This window comes from Rhinopithecus roxellana, chromosome 8 (genome assembly GCF_007565055.1).
Source record: "Rhinopithecus roxellana isolate Shanxi Qingling chromosome 8, ASM756505v1, whole genome shotgun sequence".
Classification (NCBI taxonomy): Eukaryota; Metazoa; Chordata; class Mammalia; order Primates; family Cercopithecidae; genus Rhinopithecus; species Rhinopithecus roxellana.
In genome coordinates this window covers 67,170,806-67,195,313 of record NC_044556.1, presented here as the reverse complement: position 1 = coordinate 67,195,313, position 24,508 = coordinate 67,170,806, and the positions used below count along the sequence as shown (strand labels likewise).

The following is a 24,508-nucleotide window of genomic DNA, read 5'->3' as shown; positions in this document are numbered from 1 at the left end:
GAAACCCTCAATTCTTGTTCATGAGCCAACCAGGGATTTCTCCTTTTTATGAAGACCTCGAGATCAGGATGGAGTCCCTTTATCCCTTCCCTTCTGTCTTTTCAAAGTACCCCTTCACCTCAAGGGACTCCACCTGTGCATCACATGGGAGGTTCACTGTCAGGGGTTGAAACTCTGGTGACTGGGCCTCAGATCCAAAGAAAAACTGAAACCACAGCCAGTGTCAGAGTAAATCCCTCTTTGTTGATGGCCTGCCTTCAGGAACAACACACTTCCTATTCACCAAGGAAACTAGACTGGCAGGGCTTAGAAGGTGAGCAACCTTGGTTTTCCGGCATCACTCAGTACATGGTCCTGAGCCCTGTGTCAGAATCACTGGGCAGGAAAGAGCAGATTCTGAGCCTCCTTGAGTCTGAATTCTGCCAGAGGCTCAGGAAACTATAATAAACAAGCACACTGGGGTGATTCTTACGTGTACTTAACTTGGCAAACCATTGCAAAGAAAAGGTCCCAGGCCAGAAGTCAATAGAAAATCCATGTTGGTGTTCTCATCCCAGTAACAAGCTAGCAGAGCATTCCTGGATAAATTCCTGTGTCCCTTAGACCTCCACTTGTCCACTTGGGGAAATATTGGAGTTGCTAACAGAATACCGAATGAGGTCTGTTCTATCCTACCACTGCTATTAAATGAAATAAGCCATATGAGAGGAATTAAGTGTTGTAGGAAATTTTATATGACATCCAGACATGTAAAGTTTGGAAACATAGAATAATATGTTATTTTTACAAATTGAAACTATCTTCGACAATAATATATATGTTTTATTGTGTTTCAGAAATTTTGGACACTTATTTTTCAAAAAAATCTTATATATAAATGCAAATTTGATATGTCATTAACTACTGGAATTTAAAATAGGATATCAATTCCAAATCTGTTTTAATGGAAAAGATTTGGCATTTCTCTAATTTGCTTTTATAAAGTATCACAAATGTTAGATTCAGAGACTATGAGTGAAACTGAATTTAAAAGATGCTCCTTAAAAATTAAAATTGTATCCCTTGAGCTAAATTACTTGATATCAACAGTCAGTCATACTCTTTTATGGAGGATAAAAGACACTTTTCAAATTTATCATTCTAGGCTTTGAATCCAGAATATTAACATTATCATCAACATGAATTGGCTGAATATTTTCTTTCTTCTTCTGATCTCTCCTCTAACTTTCTCTGTAAATCACCTTTATGTACATGAAGTCATACAATACTTTATTGACAGGGCTTGTGGTTAGGAGAAAAATTTAGTTGGAGCTCTCTGGTCTTTTCCATATTTACAGTTCAATGTTTGGCATTTTAAGAGTATATTCTGGCATTTTAAGAGTATATTTAAGAGTATATTCAGGTGTGGTGGCTCACGCCTGTAATTCCAACACTTTGGGAGGCCAAGGTGGGTGGATCACTTGTGATCAAGAGTTCGAGACCTCCCTGGCCGACACAGTGAAACCCCATCTCTACTGTAAATACAAAAATCAGCCAGGCATGGCTCGGGAGGCAGGATAATCACTTGAACCTGGAGCTGGAGGCTGCAGTGAGCTAAGATTGCACCACTGCACTCCAGCCTGGGCAACAGAGTAAGACTCTGTCCAAAAAAAAAAAAAAAAAAAGTATGTTGTTACTCCTTGCCTAATATAAGTTCCATGAGGACTTTTTAAAAAATTTCTGGCTGGGCATGGTGGCTCACACCTGTAATCCCAGCACTTTGGGAGGCTGAGGCGGGTGGATCACGAGGTTGGGAGATTGAGACCAGCCTGGCTAACACAGTGAAACCCCGTCTCTACTAAAAATACAAAAAATTAGCTGGGTGCGGTGGTGCGTGCCTTATCCCAGCTACTTGGGAGGCTGAGGCGGGAGAATTGCTTGAACCCGGGAGGTGGAGGTTGCAGTGAGCCGATATAGCACCACTGCACTCCAGCCTGAGTGACTGAGCAAGACTCTGTCTCAAAAAAAAAAAAAAAAAAAAAAAAAAAAAAAAAAAAAAATCTCTGACAACACTTGGCACAATTTCTTCTGTATAGTCGGTGCTAATACATACATAGTCGGTGCTAAGACCCCAAGTATGTATAAACAAACATATGTGTGTTTCTTGAGGAAAATGAATAGGTGTTACACCAAGTATAATACGAGTTGTTTACCAAGTCCAGTAGAGGTATCATATTGGATCAATGGTGTCTTAACACTTCCTTCATCAGTCGTGCAGATGACCTGGAAAAAGAAGGCTAGACAAAAGGAAGAATTGGTAAATGACTTGTTCATTCAACACCTACAAATAGGGCACATGCTTTTAAAAGAGCAATGCATTATAGCATGAAAAAGAGGATTTCAGAGCAAGTTAGAATGTTTTATATAATATTCAAAATTATTTCTAATTGTAAAATGCTCAAGAAAAAAGCTATCATTAGTGTAATAATAGCCTATCCATAAGTAATAGAGCTAAGAAAAATTAGAGCTTATACAGCAAAGGAAAAGAATAACAGAGGAGTAAAGGATATACACAAAGCGCATCTTATTCTGCACACGGTTTAAACCCTTCCTTTGAAATTTACAGGTGTACTTTCCACTAAATGACCTAGAGTTTCTTACCGAACAGGAGAGCTCAAAAGGGATCCTAGAAATCACATGGTCTAAATTGCTCTTTCAGTGGCCAGGAACCTGAGGGAAGTGACCCTTGCAAGGTTACACAGATGGTTAGAGGCCGGGCCAGGTAGAACCTGTGTCTGCCAACTATCAGGCCACCTTTCCTTCCCAATGAGCTGCCCAGGTGACCATGAACGGTAACTATGAACATGCGTAGCTGAATCTTTGTAAAAATTTTATTAAGTTTCTATGAGTATACATGCAATGCTGGAGCTCACTGTTTACCTCTAACTTACACCAAGATAAAATACTCATTAATCACTACATTGTATAGTGAGCATTGGTCCTGTGAGCGTGCTGATCACTAGAAAATACTTAGTGCCTTGTAAAGCATTTTCTTAATTCAATTTAAAAACAAGGCGAAGAGAAAAGGGACATGTAAGTAAACAGGAAGAAGGAACTCCATCTTAGAGGGACAAGATGGTTCTTTCAGGGGCTGATATCAAGGAAGGTGAAGGAAACCCCTTACTCAGATCCTTATGAGTTGGAGATAGTTATTTCCTGATAGGGCTCTGTTTGGAGACTGGAGATACAGCAAGAAAATCTATGAAGTCGCTAGAAGTGTATTATTTTAGGGTAGTCATTGACTATGTATGGGTGCTATTTCTTTTGTGACCCCAACTTGCCCTTCGGTCTTATCCCTTCCTGGGGACCCTCCAGTCCTGTGGAGGCAGCACTCTCCCCTTGAACCACATTATAACTGCAGTGCTGTCAAGCTACAAATGGGAAGGAAAGAAAACCTTATTTATCCTAAGCGGTAACTTTTCCACAAGAAGTGGACACTTAAACCAGGATGTTTTAATGGTGAGCATCTGCTGGTCAGCTTTCAGATTTAACATCCCATAAAGCTGGGGAACAGAGCGCCTTCCACACTAAGAAACAGGAGTCAGAAACTAACTTTTGTCCGCCGTTCTCGGTATGCAGAGGGTGGTGTCGAAGCCGCTGTACACACGTCGCCCTCCATCGGTTAACACGTACTCCTTCAGTGGGCCGTTCAGGAAGAAAGTGCCACTCCAGTTCACACACACCACAGACAAATTGCTGTCCACCGAAAATGGGGCCCGGTACTGAGGCACTGTGGGGAGAAAGTTGTAGGTTCTAAAAAGGGTAATGTCTTTGAAGGGGTGCAGGTGTGCGCTTTAAAAAAAAAGTATGAGCAAAACCAAACCAAACCAATCCAAAGAAAAAAAAAAAAAAAAAGAAAGAAGACCAACATTGTTAGAATCCTTCACTTTTTCCTCAGTGTTACGAAACAACCAGTATCGGGGTGAAAAGAAAACCAATGGGAACATGTATGAAATGCTTTCTCAGCAACTTTATGCCTGCTTTAAAAAAAAAATCGATACAGAGTGGTGTTTTATAAATAAAACTATTAACATACAATGGATCTGCTCACCAACATAACCCTGGAGCTCATATTTTGTTGCATTTTCCCTCTTTTTAACAGGTAAAGTATCCTTAACACTATTAACTACAGTAGATAGCTATTTTTCATATCAAATCAATATTTATTGCCACAAAGCCCCAAGGACTAGATGAAGTTAATATATTTTTTTCTCCAAACCAAACTGCTTAGATGGTGAATTATGTCCTTTTGGCACCCATTTATTGTTAAAGCTTTTTCTCAAACCGTTAGTTTGTTTTCTGAGATAGTTAAAAAGCCTTGCAAACAGCAATTCAAGTATAATAATTCATTGCCCTGACTCATCAATCAATAGCATAGTACATTAGTATATAATCAAGCTTAGGTCTCCTAAGTATTATATCACATATAGAAGCAACTTTGTGTGCATTTCACAGGCACAGTCTCTTTTGATTTTTCAGCTCCTTACTAAAACAAAAAGAAAATCCTTAACTGGGGCTCATCTTCTAAATTGATAATTTTTGTGGAAACAAATGAAGGGATACCATATCATCTTGTCAAGTCAGAAGAGATTTATTTCATGAGATCTTGTTTTCTACAAAATAATCAATATATTTGTAAAAACATTAAGATTCACCTACATACCAAATTGGCTTTTAAGAAAAGAAAGGAGTGAGTAGTGAGAAATTGAATGTGATTCTTTTTCTTTAAAAAACAATCCATCTATTTCTGATGTTAGGAAATATAACAAAAGAAGGAATAATTATGCTTTTGTAATTATAACATTCAACCATAAAGACATAGTTGACTGTTATCTTTCAAAATAAGATATTTTCATAAAGCCATAAGAAAAATTTTCTGCAAACACCAAAACAAGAGTTATCAAGCCCTCTTTAAATCTCAATGCTTTTCCAACATTAATTCTGCCTAATATTACAAGGAATGCTCTATTGTTATTTGTCTATGACTTCTATCACCGTAGTTCAGTAGATTTTCACTTTTTCCCTATATCATAACAGCACAAATAAAGAAACGACTTGTAACTAGCAAGAAAATAGAAAGATAGGAGTCTTATTTGTCCTGTAGGATTTGGAGACCTTCCTGAGGAAAAAGAGTAAGCAATTAAAATAATCGAGAATAATGAGTTTACGAATCCTCCCCAAGGAAGACTGAAAAAGTGATAAGAACCACTATGCTCCTAGCTTTTGACATACTTTATCTCATTTAATCCTCAAAATAATCCTGTAAGGATTGATTCCTAATTTTTGAGGTGAGAAAACTCAGGTTCAGAGAGGTCAAATATCTTGCTCTATGTCAGTGGCTGGTAGGAGACCAAGGAGCTGAACCTAGGCTTGCTTAAACTAAGGCCCATACTACTTTGTTAAAATCGGTACACATCCATTGAAAGGAACAGAATTTACTGGGTCACCCTGTGGGTGCTTTCCAGTGGTGTGCTGAAGCTCAGGAATTTCGCAAGTTGTTGTTAAATCTGGCCACTACTAAAAATTAAATTATATAAACAAATAATTATATTCAAACAAAGGTTATAAATACTCCAAATTCATAACTTTTTAATTGTTTCACTGCGTTTTACTACTGTCTGTGTGCCTGAGGTCATTTACATCCACTCTATCTGACTGGTGGAAATATTATATAATTATAAGCTACTACTCATCCCTTCCCAACCCTGTTCAGTGCCGTCGTGTTGGTCACTTGAAAGCAGTAATGGGGGTATTCACACAATGGAAACTGACAAGCACTTCAAATCAGGCCATTTGTCCCTCAAGCAGGCCAGCTGTTAAACATTTATATCTCACCTCTCTCTCCACTGAAGGGGGATTCAAGCAGAGGGGGCTGCAGGTGTTGTTAGGCTTCATCTCCAGACCCTTTGCTGAATGTACATGTGATCACATTTATATAAAACTGCATATTCTATTTCTAAATTATTATGATTATTATTTTGAGATGCACTCTTGCTCTGTTGCCCAGGCTAGACTGCAGTGACGCTATCTCGGCTCAGTGCAACCTCTGCCTCCCAAGTTCAAGTGATTCTCGTGCCTCGTTCTCCCAAGTAGCTGGGACTATAGGTGTGTGCAACCACACCTGGCTAATTTTTTTGGATTTTTAGTAGAGATGGGTTTCACTATGTTGGCCAGGCTGGTCTCGAACTCCTGACGTTAAGTGATCTGCCCACCTCTGCCTCCCAAATTGCTGGTATTACAGGCATGAGACACCACACTCAGCCCCAAATTATTTTCTGGTTTGTATTATCTGGTGCAGATTTTCCTGCTCCCAGTGTTTATAATGAGTTAAAAGTAATATAAATGGTATTTTAGAACCCATATCATAATCATTTCTTGTATTTTTCCATATCTATTGACCCAGTAGTGGATTAAGGGAACCTTTTCTCCTATGGTACTAGTCCAGCTGCTTCTCCAATATGAAAAAACACAAAGAAAGGAAATCTTTTTTTTTTTTTTTTCTCAGAGATAAAGTCTTACTCTGTTGCCCAGGTTGGAGTGCAGTGACATGATCAAAGCTCGATGCAGCCTTGACCTCCAGGGCTCAAGCAATCCTCCCCCCTCAGTCTTCTTAGTAGCTGGGACTACAGGTGCATCTCACCATACCTGGCTATTTAAAAAAAATTTTTTTTGTAGAGGTGGGAGTCTTGATATGTTACCCAGGCTGGTCTTGAACTCTTAGCCTCAAGCAATCCTCCCACATTGGCCTCCCAAAGCTGTGGGATTACAAGCATGAGCCAGCATGCCGTGCCACAGGAAGAAAATCTTAAATCAGTTCACTTTGTTCTTCCAAGCGTAAGAAAAAAAAATCGGCAAAAGCTCAGCTTCATGACTCAGAAGGGCATTGGTTATGAACTACAAAGCTCACCTAGCTGTTCTCTGGTTTTCTGGCCACATCAACAAAAAAACTACAACATTTAGCAAAATTGGCTTCTGGATGTACTGTGAAGGAGATTACAAAATCAGACAGCACACATTAAAAATCATTACAGTTTGCTTTGAATATAGTATGAGTGACAAAAATGCTGATTGAGCAGTGTCAACAATAAACACGCAGTGTTAGGTGCACTCACTCATTCATTAAGCAACATTTATTGGAATCTAAGATACTGTGTCCAGTGCTGGAGATGAAAATGGAGAAAGTGAGGACTACAGGAAGCATAGCTTGAAGGGGAAAGTTGCAAGCTCTGTCTGGGGCCTGTCCAATGTAAGCTAGTTATGAGAAATTCAGAGGGAAATGTCTGTGAGGAAGCTGGGTGCAGGGGTATACACTTCAAAACAGAGCACTTGGGTAGGAGGTAACCACTGGAGTCTGGCTTTTGGAACCAAAGCCTTGGATCAGATGACCTCACCTGATGAGGGAGGAGGAAAGGAGGGAGGAGAGAAAGGGCAAGGGGACAAAGTTAAAAGGTTTAGGATTAAGATTTGGGCAGTGGAAGAAGATCAACCAACAAAGTTGACTAAAAATGAAAATCCAAAAAAGTAGAAAAGAAACCAGGAGAGGGTTGCCATGAAAATGAGGGTAAACCACTTTTTAAAAAAGGATGGAAAATTGAAAGTTCAGTTGCATTGAATGCTACTGGAAAGTCAGTGAAGGTGACTCCTGTAGATACATGCCTTCTGGATATATCAATATGGAGGCCAAGAGCAAACTTAGGAAGATATTTTCATCCAGTGCTGAGGAAGTTGAAAAGTAAGTGGAAGAGAGGAAATGCGCAAAGCATCTGCAGACCGTTCCTTAGGAAAGTTTTGCTGTCAGAGAGAGGAGAGCCAGCATCACTGCAGGGGAAGTGGAGCTTGTTTGCTTTAACATTAGAAAGATAGAAGGAACTTGGAATAAAAGTGAGATACACAGAAAGATTAAGGAGACCCTCTTGAAGGGATGGTGAGTAGTGAAGGGGATGAAATTCACTGCACGGGAGGCAGTGAATTTTATCTCAGACGGAAGAAGGACCACTCTTTCCTTGTCACTGACAGCAATGGGGTAAATGCAGATAGGTTTGTCTGCAGGGGGAATAGGAGTAAATTACTGACTGATGACATCTCTTTTCCTGGAGAATTACAAGGCAAGGAGTTCTACATAGAGTAAAGGGAGAAATGGGTGAGCCAGGTTGTGGGCATGTAGGGAGAAAGGGTGAGCTGCAGAGGGAGGTTTGGCGAAGGTGGAGATGGTTTGAAGTCTTGATTACAGAGAGTAGGAAATTAACTGATCAGGGAAAGAGTAGTACTGAGACAGCAGCCAAGCTCAGTGATCACGAGTTCAGAGTAATTACTGCACTAACTAGATGTGGAAACTGGCCAGGTTACTTAAGCTCTGGCCTTAGTTGAGGGCCACTTCATTGTCTAACTCCAAGAGCCTCAGTTCAGATCACAGTCTATATGAATGGTATCCTGGAATTGCAGTGCACAGTTCGTAGTCCTGCCTCAGTTTTCTCATCTGTAAATTTGGATAATAATAGTACTTATTTCATAGGCCTGTTGTAATAAGTATTTGTAAAATGCTAAAATTCTACCAGGAACAAACAAGTCCTCTGTAAATGTGATCTGTTACTAACATCCTGCCATGTTGTTGCTCAGACACATTAAGGTCCTTGTGTGAGACATTGATCTTTTATGAATGCATAATTCTTGCTTTTAAAATTGGCATAATATTCAATGCCAGATAGAGTATTTTAGGTAAGATGATAATCTGACATAATCTTTCTGGAAAGAAAACATGAAATTAGTATTCAAAGCCTTAAAATATTAAAATATTTGATGTATTAATAGTAAATTCTGTTTGTCAAAATTTAATTTAAGAAGATAACCGGACATTCAAAGATCTGTTCACAAAGATTTTTTTCATCATATTTATTAAAGGGAAATTAAAAAACAACCCAAATGCCCCAATTAATTTATATATGGATTATTGTATAGCCATTAAAATTGGTGGCTAAAGAGTTTTTTTAATGCCATGGGAAATGCTAATACAATAATGTCAAACAAAAAGCCGATTATGAAATTTTAGTTATAGTATCTCAGTCACATAGTAAAAATTATGCATAGAAAGGAGATTAAAGGAACTGATTATTCCAAAATATTAGTAGTAGTTGCCTCTGGGTCGGTGGATAATAAGCAGGACCAGCTTTCTTGGCATGTGAACTGTGCTGCTGCACAGGCCTGTGACGCAGAAGAGTCCTGGGCTTAGCGTGACGCTCTACTGTTGCTGTCTTGGAATTCTTAATGATTTTTCAGCAAAGGATTCCATATTTTCATTTTCCACTGGACTCCATAAATTATGTAGTTGGTTCTGATAAGTACTTATTTTATTCTTAATCCTTTTTGTGTTTGCCATTACTAAACAATAAAAGCATATACCTTATAAAATCTAAGTTATAGTCATGTATCTCAAAATGACATTTTGATCAAGACTGCAGAAATGATGGTGGTTCCATAAGATTATAATGGAGCTGCTCTGTACCACCTCTTACTTTTTTTTAATTTTTTTGAGATGGAGTCTTGCTCTGTTGCCCAGGCGGGAGTGCAGTGGCATGATCTCGGCTCACTGCAACCTCTGCCTCCAGGGTTAAAGTGATTCTCCTGCCTCAGCCTCCTGAGTAGCTGGGATTACAGGTGTGTGTCACCATGCCTGGCTAATTTTTGTATTTTTAGTAGAGATGGAATTTTACCACGTTGGTCAGGCTAGTCTCGAACTCCTGACCTCAGGTGATTCATCTGCATTGGCCTCCCAAAGTGCTGGGATTACAGGCTTAAGCCACTGCGCCTGTCCCTCTTGTCTTTTATATCAGATTTTTTTCTGTACCTTTTCTATGTTTAGCTACACAAATAACCATTGTGTTACAATTGCCTGCAGTATTCAGCACAGTCACATGATTATACAGGTTTGTAGCCTAGGGGCGGAGTAGGCTATAACATGTAGGTCTGTGCAAGTACACTCCGATATTTTCATGACACTCACCTAATGATGCATTTCTCAGAACATATTTCCATCGTTAAGCGATGCATGACTGTATTACAGAAAAATGTAAGGAAGCCCCCAATTAATTAGTTGATTGCGCTTTTCTTCACTCAGTTGCCCTTTTGCTTTTCCTAATAGTGCTATGTCTCAATGCTTTCTGTACATACTAGAGACTATGCCACGTAATTTACAAAGAAAAGGAGTAGCAAAACTGTTTATAAACATGGTCTATCAGTGTTTGTTCACTTTCTTTCTTCCCATTGATCGTTTAACTCCCCTAAATTTGTTTTTACCCTATCCCCACATGAAAATCCTTCCTAAATCTGCCCTAGACTTCCATATTATTAAATCCAGTAGGAATTTTTCCTCAGTAGTCATCCTCATCAATGCTTCAGTAACATTCAGTGTTATTGAGCCCACTCAATCTGTTTTAAAAAGTGGCTTCCCCAATTTTCAGGACAAGCTTCTCCTGAATGCCTTCCAATCTCTCTGGCTTATGGTAGCAGCCACTTGTACTCACATTCTTTTTGGGTGGTGAAGTTGATCCACTCGGAAGCTGTGCTGCCCACCTCGTTGTGTGCCACCACTCTCAGTTTGTATGTGGTGTAGGGCTGGAGACCCCCAAGGCTGGCTTTCTGTCCCAGCCCCATGTACTTTGTCTCTATTTGGCTGGGAGTACAGGGGAGGGCTGAGTCAGGAGGGCAAGCCACGTGGAGTTGGAGTTCATAGCTAAAATGAGAATGGATACACAGAGTGAAGATGGGTAATTGAATTAGTTTAACTCTCTCTTTTAAAACTGGTTCTATTTTGTGAGGAGACATTTTGTTTTCATAGACTACAGGCTCTTTAAAACTTCCATTTGCAGAAAACTGCTCTCAGAAACACTTCATGTAATGTTATTGGAAACGAGCAGCAGATGTAACTAGAGAAATGATAAGAGAAGTCACCGTCTACACACACATTGCTGTTTACCCAGCAACTAGCGATCTTTGTTGGTAGAGTTAAGACATTTCCCTCTTTTAAGAGGAGAGACATAAATGGTTCTTCTCTTTTTCGAATAAAGACTTTTTTTTCTAAATGATTTGAGTCAAGTGTCTTCTTTTTTCTTTCAAACAGTGGTTTATGACAATATTTTAAATTAGATCAGGGCAATTCTGATTTAACTGTGGAGGTGTCTTATGTTCCAGTGAAGGCTTGTAGAAGGAATGCTTCCAGAAAACTATTAGGAGGAGGATATTGAATACAAACACATTGCATTGTCTTTTTAATGTAAAGCTTATTTTGTTGTTCTCCTTTCTATCATTAGCTGCTTTTATGATTTAAATATATCACAGGTAACATTACCACTCAGATCAATTTATTTGTCTACTTTGCTATAGATATCTGTTCAATAAGCAAGTCCTCCCTGGGGAGTGCTGGGTAGCTATACGGGTTTGTAGCCTAGGTGCGGAGTAGGTTATACCATGAGTTCATAAGTCTGTATGCATGCCTTGTTAGTTTATTCATCCTTCCGCCTGACCCACTACCTGTGAATGACACCATTGGGGAACATGGGGGGACTCCACTGGAAGGAGGCCGTCCTTGAGGCCAGCGTCTCGATATGTGGAGAGGAAAGTCCTGAGGGCGGAGCAGGATGGGTTCTCAGTTCAGCTGTCGGTCCTTTGCTGCAACAGTTGAAGCAGGTGCAGGCCTCTACTCCAATAGAATAGTTAGTGAAGGCTTGAAGGCCATGGAGAGTCTGCTGGGTGGCCGTGCCTTCGGATAGCTGTGGGAGGAAAGAGGCTAGATGAGGCAGTGTCAAACATTAGAGGTGTTTGATAAATGTTATCGGATCCCACCTCCTATGAATGGAGTACCACACCAGGCACTCTGGGAGACGAAACATGGCATTTATCCTCAAAAAATTACCAACCGTGTTAGAGAGGTATGACAAATAGGTGAAAAGTTTGATAATGTAACCATTAAATAGAAGTTTGAGGTAGCAGGATGGAAATCACAAGGCATAATATTATCGATTATCTATCACTTTAGAATGGTATTAGAAAATGGCATGGAACAACACACAAAGTGTTGATCAAAGTCTGTGACCCTCTGAGTGATGTCTTTTCAAAAAACAAAATCTGTCTTTCAATTATGTGTCTAGCAGCATTCACCAAGGTCCATATTCCGCAAATGGTTACTTGCATGCAATTTCTCCGTCAAAAAATCCTTTTATATCTACATTAAAATCAGGTATAAGTATTGGAGAACTTGAAAATCTCTTCCCCTGAGGGTGTTGGTTTTTACAAAATATCGTAGTCTTCTCTCAATCATCTTTGTAGGATTATCAACTTTTTGGTTTATTTTCAGCAAATTTTTAACCTCATTGTGGTTTTAATAAGTACTCTTTGGAACAAGAGTTCAGAAACTGGAAATTAATTTTCATGTTGACAAAAAGAATGTATGATTAAGAAGAGCTGTTAAAAATGCATACAATGCACTCCAAATATAAATTATTTTAGTTTATTATCATTTTATAAGCATGGATAATCAAGGGTTGATTGTATTTACATCATCTATATTTATTGAATACAAAGCCCTATAGAAAATATGCGGCCGGGCGCGGTGGCTCAAGCCTGTAATCCCAGCACTTTGGGAGGCCGAGGCGGGTGGATCACGAGGTCAGGAGATTGAGACCCTCCTGGCTAACACGGTGAAACCCCGTCTCTACTAAAAATACAAAAAAAAAAAAAAACTAGCCGGGAGCGGTGGCGGGCGCCTGTAGTCCCAGCTACTCGGAGGCTGAGGCGGGAGAATGGCGGCAACCCGGGAGGCGGAGCTAATATTCCTTTAACATTCAATCCAAGCCTCCCTGTATCTAAGTTATCTGTTGAAATTGTGTTTCAATACCTGACACTGTGGTCTCAGAGGAATTCTCCACACTTGCCCAAATTGTTCCCTAAATTGATCTAAATAATTTATAGTGTAATACCAGGACCTGCACAATCTCTATACAATGTTTGTGTGAACAAAGTATTATAATCTCCACTTATTCATGAGAAACTTGAGAGTGACACAAGCTATATCACAGAGACAAGGGTCTTCATCCTGCTGGCTGCTGGTCTCTTCGTTTAAATAATGCAGGAACTGGTCTAGTTGATTCTTAACATCGCCTCCAGGAAGTGGCTTGGCTAACGCACAATGTGAAAGACCCCTGAGCAATCTCTCCTGTCTCCCAATGTGCCTCAAACGTGTTAATGAACAAACAGTGAGTTAGGGCTGTGCTGATGGAGCTGCTCTGCTCTCTCTTCTAAAGGGTTAGAACTTTCTTGAATTCACCAGAGGAATGAGTTTTCCATGTGTTATTAGAGATTTGTGCATGTCAAAATAGAGATTCCAAGGATATTCTTTGCTCTATTTTGTCTTTTTCATACTAACATTTACACCACCAATAATTACAATTTGCCGACTTCTTACTATGTGCCACCACTCTGTTAAGTGGTTGATCTGTTTTCTAATTCAATTAAATTAGTTTGATTCTTTCTAAAGTCTTAGTTTCTTATGTTTGTGGAGTCTTTAATACCACTTTTAGCATCTCTCTCCCTAAGAGTTTACATACTTTCTGTATGTTTACTCAGGGTTCACTTTTTCTTCTCTGAGGGATCTTTGTGCTACTAAGTTCACCATAGGGCAATTCAGAATAGAAGGATAAGAAAGATGGAGAGAAAAACAAAAACATAAACACAAGGGCTCCATGGTAATGATTTTTAAAAGTCAACCAGTCCTGGGTTTTTAGCTCTGTTGCTCACCACTGTCTCAGTCCCATGGGTGCTGCTGGAGAACAGCCTGTAGAGACTGACGATCCCGTTGGGCTTCCTGGGGGCACTGATGTTGACCACTACTTTGGTAGAAGAGACCGCATGGAACGTAGGGGCTCTGATACCTTCTGGTGGGGCTGGCCCGGTTCTGCACCTTGTCCAGCTACTGGGGGCTTTTCCTGCAGAATTCACTGCCCAGACCTCCAAAGAGAAATCAACAAGACTGTCAAAAGCAAGATACCCTCAGGCTGGGGGGCAAAAAAAAGAAAAAAAAAAAAAAAGGAATTGGCAACCAAAAGCAACACAACAGGAAAAGATTAACTTTGATCTTGCAACTTTGTAATCACACAGGAGAGCAGGCTTTTCCTTTATTATTTTTATTTTTTGCCTTTTACCTTTGACCATGTGAACACAAAGAAGGCCATGTAGGATTTCAGAATGCAGCGGGTTGATTTAAGCCTAATGAAAAAACTGCTCATCTCTGTGTGGGAAGTGGAGTGATTTTGTCAGCTTCTGCAAACTGGATGGATCTGCAGACTACATAAAACTCAGCAATTCTTAAACATCATCCCCACCAAATCTGCATGAAAATTAAATTTCCTTTCATCAAGGAGGGAATAAACATATGGAATGATGTATAATCTTATTTATCAAGAACCATTTGTATAATTAAACACGAATATCCTAAAAGGTTGCCTTAGGTCGTCATTTGCATGAGTAAGTAATTTGTAGAATGTCAGGTACAATAGACAGAGTAGATGGATGTGTGAGTGTATAGGGTTAAATTAGGCCCAATAATAGCCCACTACACAGTGATCAATCAGAATGATAGATCTAAATGGCAATACAAGAAGACTGTCTGCGTGTTTAGGAGTAGTAGTGTTCCTTAGTAAGCTTTCAGGTGAAAGTCTAACTTCAGGACAATTTTTCTCATTGCATTTCTTCTACACTATGTATTTTCTAAAAATTTGCCCCTGAGCTTTTAAAGACAAGTCTGAAAAACTTGTTTGATTCTACAGTATACACATTCCAGGCATTCAGTATTAAAAAAAAAAAAAAAAAAAAAAGCATGCAGAATGTTCAAAATAGGGGATATTTGTGGGGAAAATAAAACTGTCAGAATACTTTGCAGTGAGAGTTTAGTTTCATTTTTGTTTACTTTGCTTTTGCATCAATAATATCTTCAAGAGAAGAAACATTAGAGAGATTTTTAGTAGTTAGGTCAAATCCTATCAGTGGTTTTCATACTTTTCTTTTTTTCCGGATTCCTTTGTGAAAGTAAATTTTCTGATGTTGAATTGTTTTCAGGTTGCTGTCAAATGCAAATCTCCAGCCCCTTGCTGATAGGATTGCCAGGAGCCTCATTTTTAAAAAGAGACAACTAACCTACTTACATAGACACACCTGCTCTTTTTAGAGCTTGGATACATCCTCTCGTCATTTGCATAATAATCACTCACATTTGTATAAACTCTACATTTTACAAAGCACTTTAACTTATGTCAGCTTATTTAGTCCTTACAATGGCAACCTTGTAAGGTGAGTGGAGAATGTATTACTAGTCCCTTTTTAAAGGTGAAGAAATTGAGGCTCAGAAAATTTCACTATCTTGTTCAAGGTGACAAAAGTTACAAGCACTGAAACTAGAATTCTGCTCTCCAGTGCCTGTTTCAATGAGCGGGGTTTTTGATTCCGTATGCCATCCATATGCATAAATAAAATACTCAGAATCATGAAAATTTAATGTCTTGTCCATAGACGAATACCTGCAATTCTAGATTAGGTAAGGTGTCTTAGCTTGCAAGGATGGCTAGACATTTACAAGTTGTCTTAGGTGAGGGGGGTTTATTTTGGTAAGTATAGGGAAGTAAGGAGCTAGCAATGGGAGAGCCAGATTTCATGAAAGTTAGAGTCCATCAGAATACAACTGCAGCTGCTCTCAGAGTCCCCTCAGAAATGGGTGAGGTCAGACTTACAATGGGGAGGGGAGGTGGAGGTTATTCATGAAGAAGTCAGATTTCAGGGCTGGTGAGGAGGGTCCCTGTCTCCTCACTCTGCCCCAGAACAACCACTTTTACTGCAAATATCTTTCTGGGGAAGTGGTGTGGGGGACACCTATTATTACACAATGAATGACAAGATTTGAAAAAATATTCTTGAAAAAGGAATACAAAGTAAGGTGCAAATATTGATATGACGTTTTTTTGCCAACAGCAGAACTTTGATTGGTGATTTAAGGGCAGGCAGAATTTAAAGTCAGGTTACAATGGATGGGGAAGAAAATGAGGGAGAAAGTGCAACTAGGTATAATAAAAGAAAAATTCAACAACTTGCCAATTAATTACTGTGCACCAATAGGAGATGGAAGTAGTACAGGCATAGGGTGTTGAAAGAAAATGAGATGAAATAATCATAATTCATAGAAAGTGCTCAGCACAGTTCTAGCTCTGGCTTATGAACATTAACTTTTCTTTCATTTTCAATGTAGATATAGAATCATAAATACTATTAAGGCTTTTTAATGGTAGTGTTGTAGATCGTACTAAATCTCAGCCTTCCTGTGTTATGTGAACTTCTACTAGGTGGAGTTCTATTTCCAAAACAGGATTTAATCCCTGGATTTTAAAAACACTTGGGCCTCAGTATTACAGTGTTTTGCTATATTTCTTGGAAATATTCCCTTTTAAAACCAGGCAACTCAAAATTCCCCATCACTAATAGGGAATGTACATAGGCTATTTTGTCTTTGGCAGGAGTCCTTCATAATACATTACTCTTTTTCCTAGACTTTCTTTTTACTATTCAATCAATTTGAGATCAAAATAGCATTCATATAAATCAACATGCTTATGCAAAGCAGGATCAACCTATTTACATGAGCAACTGTGAAAATGAAAACAGTTAGAATGAAGAGAAAGCTGACTGAGATAATGAAGCATTATGAATTTCACAAAACTTGTACCACGAGGCAGTGTCTCTGTTATATCAAACCACTAGGAGAAAAGGAAAAAAGAACCTGTGAATAATATTATTTTCTCTGTCTCTTTCTGTCTCTCTTTGTCTCTATCTCTGCTGAGGCAAAAACGTTCTTTGTCTAAAATATCACTGTGGATTTTTGTCTATGTCCGGCTAAGCAAGAGATAAAAGTATTGAAGTGTAGTTCAGGGTCCAGGGTAAAAATACTAACAGATAATGTTTATGATTCCCACTGAGAAACAGTGCCCCAAGATTTGAGTCTGTCTTTATAGGGCGGAGAAAGAAGCAGCAGAGATCCTGCAGAGAAAATTTTTTAGCAATATGTCCTGATCTTTTAGTTGTAATGAACCCGTAAAAATCAATAAATAAAATATCTTGTGATCAAACAGCTGTGTATTCTCTTTCTTTAGTGTGTGAGCTCGTAGAAAAATGAAAGAGTTATTATTGGGGAAGAAAAGCAAGTAAGGCTTATAAATTCCATGGCCAAGAGAAAAAAAGCCAAGATGTTCTTCATCTTTGATTTATTCAGGATTATCTTTATTCCTACAGTGTTTAGACTGAACATATTTATTCTTTTTTATTATTATACTTTAAGTTCTAGTGTACATGTGAACAACGTGTAGGTTTGTTACACAGATATGCATGTGCCATGTTGGTTGGTTTGCTGCACCCATCAACTTGTCATTTACATTAGGTATTTCTCCTAATGCTATCCCTCCCCCGGGCCTCCACCCACAATGGCCCCAGTGTGTTATGTTCCCCTCCCTGTGTCCATGTGTTCTCATAGACTGAACATATTTATTCTTTTATAATAAAAGATTAAGGATGATTAAAGTTTCTGCTGAAATACATTATTATTTGGGTTTGGCGAACACTTTCACATGTGAATGCGTGGCTGCACACACAGTTATCACTGTAGAGTCAGAAACTTCCCCAACTGTTAATAGTGTAAAGTTAGGACTGACTGACTTGGTTGTTTTATTTCTCTAAGGCTTCTGTTGTAACCATGAAAAAAGTTACAATGTAAAATGTCATAGAAAACATAGATTACATTTAATAAGCATAAAAACTATAATTGTTTAGGCACAAATTCTTTAATTAACTAGCAAAATGGTAGGTTAATATGTCAGTTTTCAATGGAATTTCTGTTTTCAATGTAATACACTTTTCAATCCAACTAGAGACTATTACCATATTTATGCTTGTTGTTCATTAAAAAAATGAAATTGTTCTTTTATTTACTCTTTCCTACCCCAAAGGACTAATTACTGTATTTTGCCTTAAAAATTTTTAATTACATGGAGTGTCAACATCTGCCACTAAGCTGCCATAATCACGTTGCTGTGAAAACAACGAATTTAATCATTTGTTCTCTTTTGAAAATTGCCTCTTTGAGAGAAGTCTTTGTCAAAATATATTCCCTAGCCATGGTCATCAAAATGATTTGGGGTACCTGTATCAGAATTTCTGGTGAGAGGACCTTGGAATTTGCCCTTTCAACATATTTCCGAGTGACTTTTACACCCAATATTATTGAAAAACACAGAGGTCTATTCTTTATAGAACCACGTACGGAATATAGGCACTGTACATTTTCAGTTTCTATTTATGTTATGTCTCTTTAGAGTTATACTTTGCATTACCTTTGTCATTACCTTCGGTCATTCAAATAAACACAATAAATGTATCTTGGAATATGTTACAATTCAATAATCATCACAGAATTAATTACGGTATTTTTTCATAGTTCCAAACAGAACTAGAGTTTACTGACTTTGTAGAACCACTTCTTGCCTCCTAATTTTCACTTAAGGTATAATTTATTGAAACCTTGATATTTCTAGAAATTGCTGAGTCTATTTTTCTTTTAGTGCAGAGGAATATTATTCTAAATGCTCCCAATTTCTCTCAACCCAACATTTTTCCTTCTAATTTTATTCTAGGAGGAAAGCAAACATTTGTGAACAGAAGCATTGTAATAATTTTTGTGAATGGGAAAGAGAAGGGATCACCAGTCTACAGAAGATGGGAGAAGGGGAAATGTATCAGAAATCTCCCAGAGTGGTGGCCCCTTTAGATGCTTCTGCTACAGTGCTAGTTATTCTTTTTTCCCTTTTTTTTTTTTTTTTTTTTTTTTTTTTGAGACAGAGTCTTGCTGTGTCACCAAGACTGGAGTGTAGTGGAGCGATCTCAACAGCGCAACTTCTGCCTCCTGGGTTCAAGTGCTTCCCCTGCCTCAGCCTCCTGAGTAGCTGGGACTACAGGCACCTGCCACCACACCTGGCTAATTTTTTGTAGTTTAGTAGAGATGGGGTTTCACCACGTTGGCCAGGCTGGTCTTGAACTCCTGACCTCGTGATCTGCCTGCCTCAGCCTCCCAAAGTGCTGCTGGGATTATAGGCATGAACCACCGTGCCCGGCCTGTGCTAGTTATTCTTTAGCACAATTTCCACACTTAACTTGTTGTTAAGATTGTTATCACATTCCCATGAGGGGGACAAATAGATATTAAAAAGGTCTTTCCAACACCTGTATTGGCTAAACAAAGTAGTTTTCACCTGAATGCTTTGTCTTGCTCAATGTCTCGTATCTTTCTGAAATAACCTTCCTTGGGACTGATGTTTTCCAAGTATTGTCTTAGAGCAAAGCTAAATTATTAATATAAATTTCAAGGGGGTTCCTGATGCATTTTTCCTTTATGGTATCCTAAGAAAAACCCCTAAATTGTGAAAATATTTTATGATTCTTTTGGCCAAGGAAATGCTACAAGTCTTGTTCAAATCCAGGGAACATACTTCATAATATATGGTTCCTGGATGGTTTGTATATGGGTCAGCACCAAGCTGATGTTTATTTGGTCTTACATTTGCTATTATTTTCCTTATAAAAATATAATACAGGAGTAACCAAATTCAGTCGACTAGTCTTTTCCAAAAGATCTTTAATCTGTTAACTCCTAATGTAAGTGATGATGACTGTCTTTGTGCTTGGAGCAATTTGAGAGTTTGCTCTTTATCCAGGCTGCTTATGATAAGAGCTGTACTAGTAAAACTGTTAACTCTCAGAGGATTAAGAGAGGGAAGAATATCTGAGCTCTCTGCAACTTCTGTGAAACAGTAACATACTTCCTTGTGGGATGATGACAATGTTTGATTAAAAAAAGCATTTCAACAATTCTGAGGACAAATTTATATCAAGAAGCTCTAAGGAGACATAATTGTTTATAAAAACTAAGGAATGTGAACATAATTTTGTAACAATTCACATCAGAAATAAACAAAAAATCTAGCATGAACAGCTATGCCAGTAATTAATAAGTAGAGTAAACAGGTTGTATGTTAATGGGCAAACAATTAAATTATTTGTTTCCTAGGGGCATGTAATGAGATTGTTATCACATTCCCATGAGGGGACAAATAGATATTAAAAAGGTCTTTCCAATACCTGTATTGGCTAAGGCCAACAGCTAATTCAATAGATTCGATCAAAATCACTACTTCTTCCACTGCTCCTGATTTATGACTTTGGCTGTTGTTAGTCATCACTCATTGCAGTTTGCTTTCCAGTGCTCATAAATTATGCCTCATAAATAAAAAGATACAATCAAGGAAATCATATCAATTCATCTACAACCTTGGAGTATATTTTCCCATGGCACTCACGCTAATGCCTTCTTAAAGGGTAGCGCTTGTAATAGGTTTTGAATATGTTTGAATAGCAATATGCCAAAATCTTCTTTGCCGGAATCGTGGTTAAAGAATTTTGGCGAAAGAGACAATGCAATGAATTTGAAATTACATGATTACAAGATTGTTTTATTTCATGAATAGCCCTGCAGGCTCCAGTTATGAAGGAATAATGTGCTGAAAAGCTCTATGTAGCTATTTATTTAACTGTGTACCTATCTGATTTTCTTTCACCATCAAATGGACGTTTTCCAGCACCTCTATTTGCATAGAACCTTGCTGGATACAATACAGTCACACTTTTACAGATATAGTCCCTGTATTCCAGGTTCCCTTCATCTAAAACACCTTGGATTAGGCAAGATAGAACCTGATTTTAATTGAATTCTGGGACCCAGGGGAAGAGGGTACAGCAGGACATTGTCTTGCTTTCCATGAGCACTTTTGAAGTTCAGAGACGTGAAGCTACTGGAAAAATTACAAGACATTCCCCATGCTAGAAATGGGTGTCTTATCACTACTGCTCCTCATACCATCTTGCTCTTTGGAGTCATTTACTACATGTGAATATGGTTCTTCTCTAATATCTGAAGAAGGGAAAACTGACCTAGCAGTGGGAAACACTGAAATTAGCCCTGATTCACTTTCATCAATAAAACTAAATAATGAAAGTTTGGAGTTATCACATGCTATTTTTTATTGCTTATATATGCTCTCCCTAAGAGGAAACAGGAACCCAGCCCCATCCTGCTCTCATGGAGGATACATAAAAGTAGCTACTGGATTTATTGAGCACTTACACTTTTGTAAGTGTATTCTATGTTCTAATTTTGCATTTTTCCTCCCGACAATCCTATACGGTTGGTATTATTATCCCCACTTTACACATGAGAAAACTGAGGAACACAGAAATTTATGCAACTTGGTAAGTGATAAAGCTGGCCTTCTAATACAGATAGGTGATCTAAAAACCCAAACTCTTTACCCCTTCCTACATAAGGCCATTAAAAGAAGGCCTGTATACACCTTTGACATGGTGGGCTGCTGCCCTGGGCTTTTCAGAGAGCCCTGCATCAACTGGCTTTTTCTGTGGAGGGTAGCCTAAAAGTGGGACAGTGGAAGTTATCACAAACAATGTGACATCCATCTCTGCTGCCACTTATCATGCTTTGAGCAATATTGCCTATTACACAGAAGCAAGTACTACTCATATATTTCATCCTGTTCAAACATGTGTAAATGCATTGAAATTCCATTATGTTCTCTACAATAATAACTATACCCTAATGGATATAGCATTAAAAAATATATTTTATCCACAATAAGTTGCTAGAGGAAGCTAAGATCACAATCACCAATTATGATTAATACCTCCATGAAGGATAGTAAATTAGGTAAGACTATTTATCATCCATGAATTCAACACATATTGATTGAGCCATTTCTATATGCCAGATGCTGTTCTATGAGCTGGGGATACAACAGTGAACAAGGCTGGCATTAACATCCTGGTGAGGGGAGGCAATCAATAATAACACAAATAAAATAAGCAGGTAAGGATATAGCTAGAAAAGAAATGATGATATTGTATGGTGATATACATAAGGTGATATAGCAGAAAATGTTTGGCTTGTCTAGGAGGTTCTCTCAACAGGTGACCATCAAGCTGGGATACAATTGGCAGAAGCTCACCAGATGAGGATCTGAGGGAAGAGCATTCTGTGGAAAAGAAGAGCATGTGCAAAGGCCTTAGGGCTAGATCCTCGAGAAGGCCAGTGTGGCTGACCTTAGTGAGTAAGAGCCAGAGAGCAATGGAATGAGGACAGAACTGGACAAAAGTGAGACCATGAAAGGCCTCATGGAACTAGAGAGGAGTTTGCATTTTATGGAATGGAGGAAGGAGGGTTTGCAGCTGGAGAGTGACTTTATTTGATTTTCATTTTACAGGAATGCTGGATACTGAACACCTTCTATGTATTTATATATTAAATCTTACTTTTTTTTTTGTAAGTGACAATACCTTAGCTTTGAAGTCAACTTATTTAAAGTTCACAGCAACCTTCCTGGGGTAAGTTTTTTGTTTGTTTGTTTAATCTCAATTTTACAGATAAGAAAACTGAGGTTTAGTGAGTTCAAATTACTAGCTGAGGATCCAGAGTTGGTAATTCATGTAGCCCAGACTGAAACCCTAATCAGTCTGTCTTCACAGGGTCAGGAATTTGTGCTCCTGATGAAGGTAACTTGAAGAAGCTGCAGTTCAGCAGAGCCACCATTGTACTTGGGGTCAGAAAGTCAGGACTTGAGTTCTGACTCCATTGCTTTTTGACTAGGTAACTTGCTAAGTTATTCAGGTTCCTGACTATGCTAAGAGCTAACACCACCTACCCCACAGGACTATTTTAAGATTTACATGCAATAATGTTTCTAGAAATTTCTGAGGAATGGGGTGGGGATGAATATATTTATAAATATTTCATCAATTTTTGAAAGTCCCAAAGCTGCATGCAAATGCAATTTGGAGGTAACTGTTGGGGTAGAATTTAAGAAACCAGTCTTTGAACCTGAAGCTTAAGGTTCGAATTTGAGTCCTTCAACTTATCAACTTTATATCCTTGGGCATGATACCTAATTTTTCAATGCCTCATGTTTCTCACCTGTAAAATAGTGTCAATAATAACACCTATCTCAAATGGTTGTATGAGATTAAATTAGCTAATATGCATGCAGTTCTTAACATAGCCCTTAGCACATAACAAACCCTAAATCAATGATAGTGATTACTATCAAATTATTTGTGTGAAAAGACAGGAGAGAGTGACTTAACAGTTTTGGGGATCTAGTGGGACTAGATAGCAATTCTGCAACTCACTTCTGGATTCTAGTTAGTTGTTATGCATTAATAAGACTGGAAAACGCTCCACAGCATTTGGAATTTAGCCCACACCTCCCTCTGTATCTTTCTTCCAGGTACTTCTGTACTCTAGAGCTTTGAGGGTTAGAGTAAACAAAAGCCTGGCTTTTCAAAAATATTGCTCTACATTGAAACTTGTTAATTGGACAGCTTATTTACTTTGCCTTATTATTAGTTAAAATTTCTCAAAAAGCCCCCAAGCATGAACAAAAGGAAAAATCAGAGCAATTCAATGGATTTTTTAGAGAAAAGAATTTTATTACTGCTTTCCATTAGAAATATGCCTATAGGAATCAAAGAGAGAACTGTGCAGTTTTCTAGATGCTTATAGGCATCTTAGTAATGATCAGATCCATAAACAGATAGATAAATCAATTAACAAGAAGAGGTTTCAACTATGCTTTTAAAAACTACCATTCAAAGCATCTAACTTATTTGCATGTGTTAACATTTTTGTTTCCACCTGCAGATTGGATTGCTTCATATATCCTGAGAGATTTCTTTACAGTTTAATGGTAATATGCTATTGGTTCAAGTACTTAAGTACAATCCTCCTTAAGTCTTCAAATTTACTTAGTGGTTTATCAATAATCTCAGAGTGACAAGCCAAAGCTGGCCAGGTGATCCTCTAGTCCAGAAAGGATTCTACTGGTGAAGGCATTGTTATATATTGGTTGAGGAGCAGCATCAATCTGAGTGTGGGGGATGAGCTGTTTTTTCCCCAGATCCATTCTCTGCCCTTCTCTGGTTTGCTCTGTACCCTGGAAGGCTGACTTCATCAGACTGCCTCACCTGGAATGTTTTCTTCACTGGCTCTCTTCCATTAGGGTTTGATCAAAGGGAAGAGAGAGTTCAGATTCTGTTTCTCCTGCTCCTCTCTTTGGCACTGCAGGTCGACAAGGCTGAATTTCCTTTCAGTGTCCCAGATTCTTCTGTTGTCCCTGCAGGCCTAGAGGTTACAGGTTCGGACTCTTCCTACTTCCTGGGTACTTTAACATCCCTTATTGATTCTCTTAATTCTGCCCACATCTCCATAAATAGCCTCTTCCTTAAATTTTCTTCAAATACCCTTTGAATGTGCCATATACTTCCTGTTGAGATC

The 24,508-nt window shown here is 38.5% G+C and overlaps 1 protein-coding gene across 1 annotated transcript in view; it reads right to left on the bottom strand.

Moving 5' to 3' along the window:
* Positions 1-24,508, bottom strand: part of USH2A (usherin) — an 825,608-nt gene that overhangs the window by 10,430 nt on the left and 790,670 nt on the right. Inside the window, exons 64-68 of the mRNA XM_030936493.1 lie at positions 13,825-14,034; positions 11,563-11,801; positions 10,557-10,765; positions 3,593-3,769; positions 2,193-2,276 (exon numbers count right to left, since the gene is read on the bottom strand). Of these exons, the coding sequence (XP_030792353.1) occupies positions 2,193-2,276; positions 3,593-3,769; positions 10,557-10,765; positions 11,563-11,801; positions 13,825-14,034 (919 nt within the window). The remainder of the gene's footprint in view (positions 1-2,192; positions 2,277-3,592; positions 3,770-10,556; positions 10,766-11,562; positions 11,802-13,824; positions 14,035-24,508) is intronic.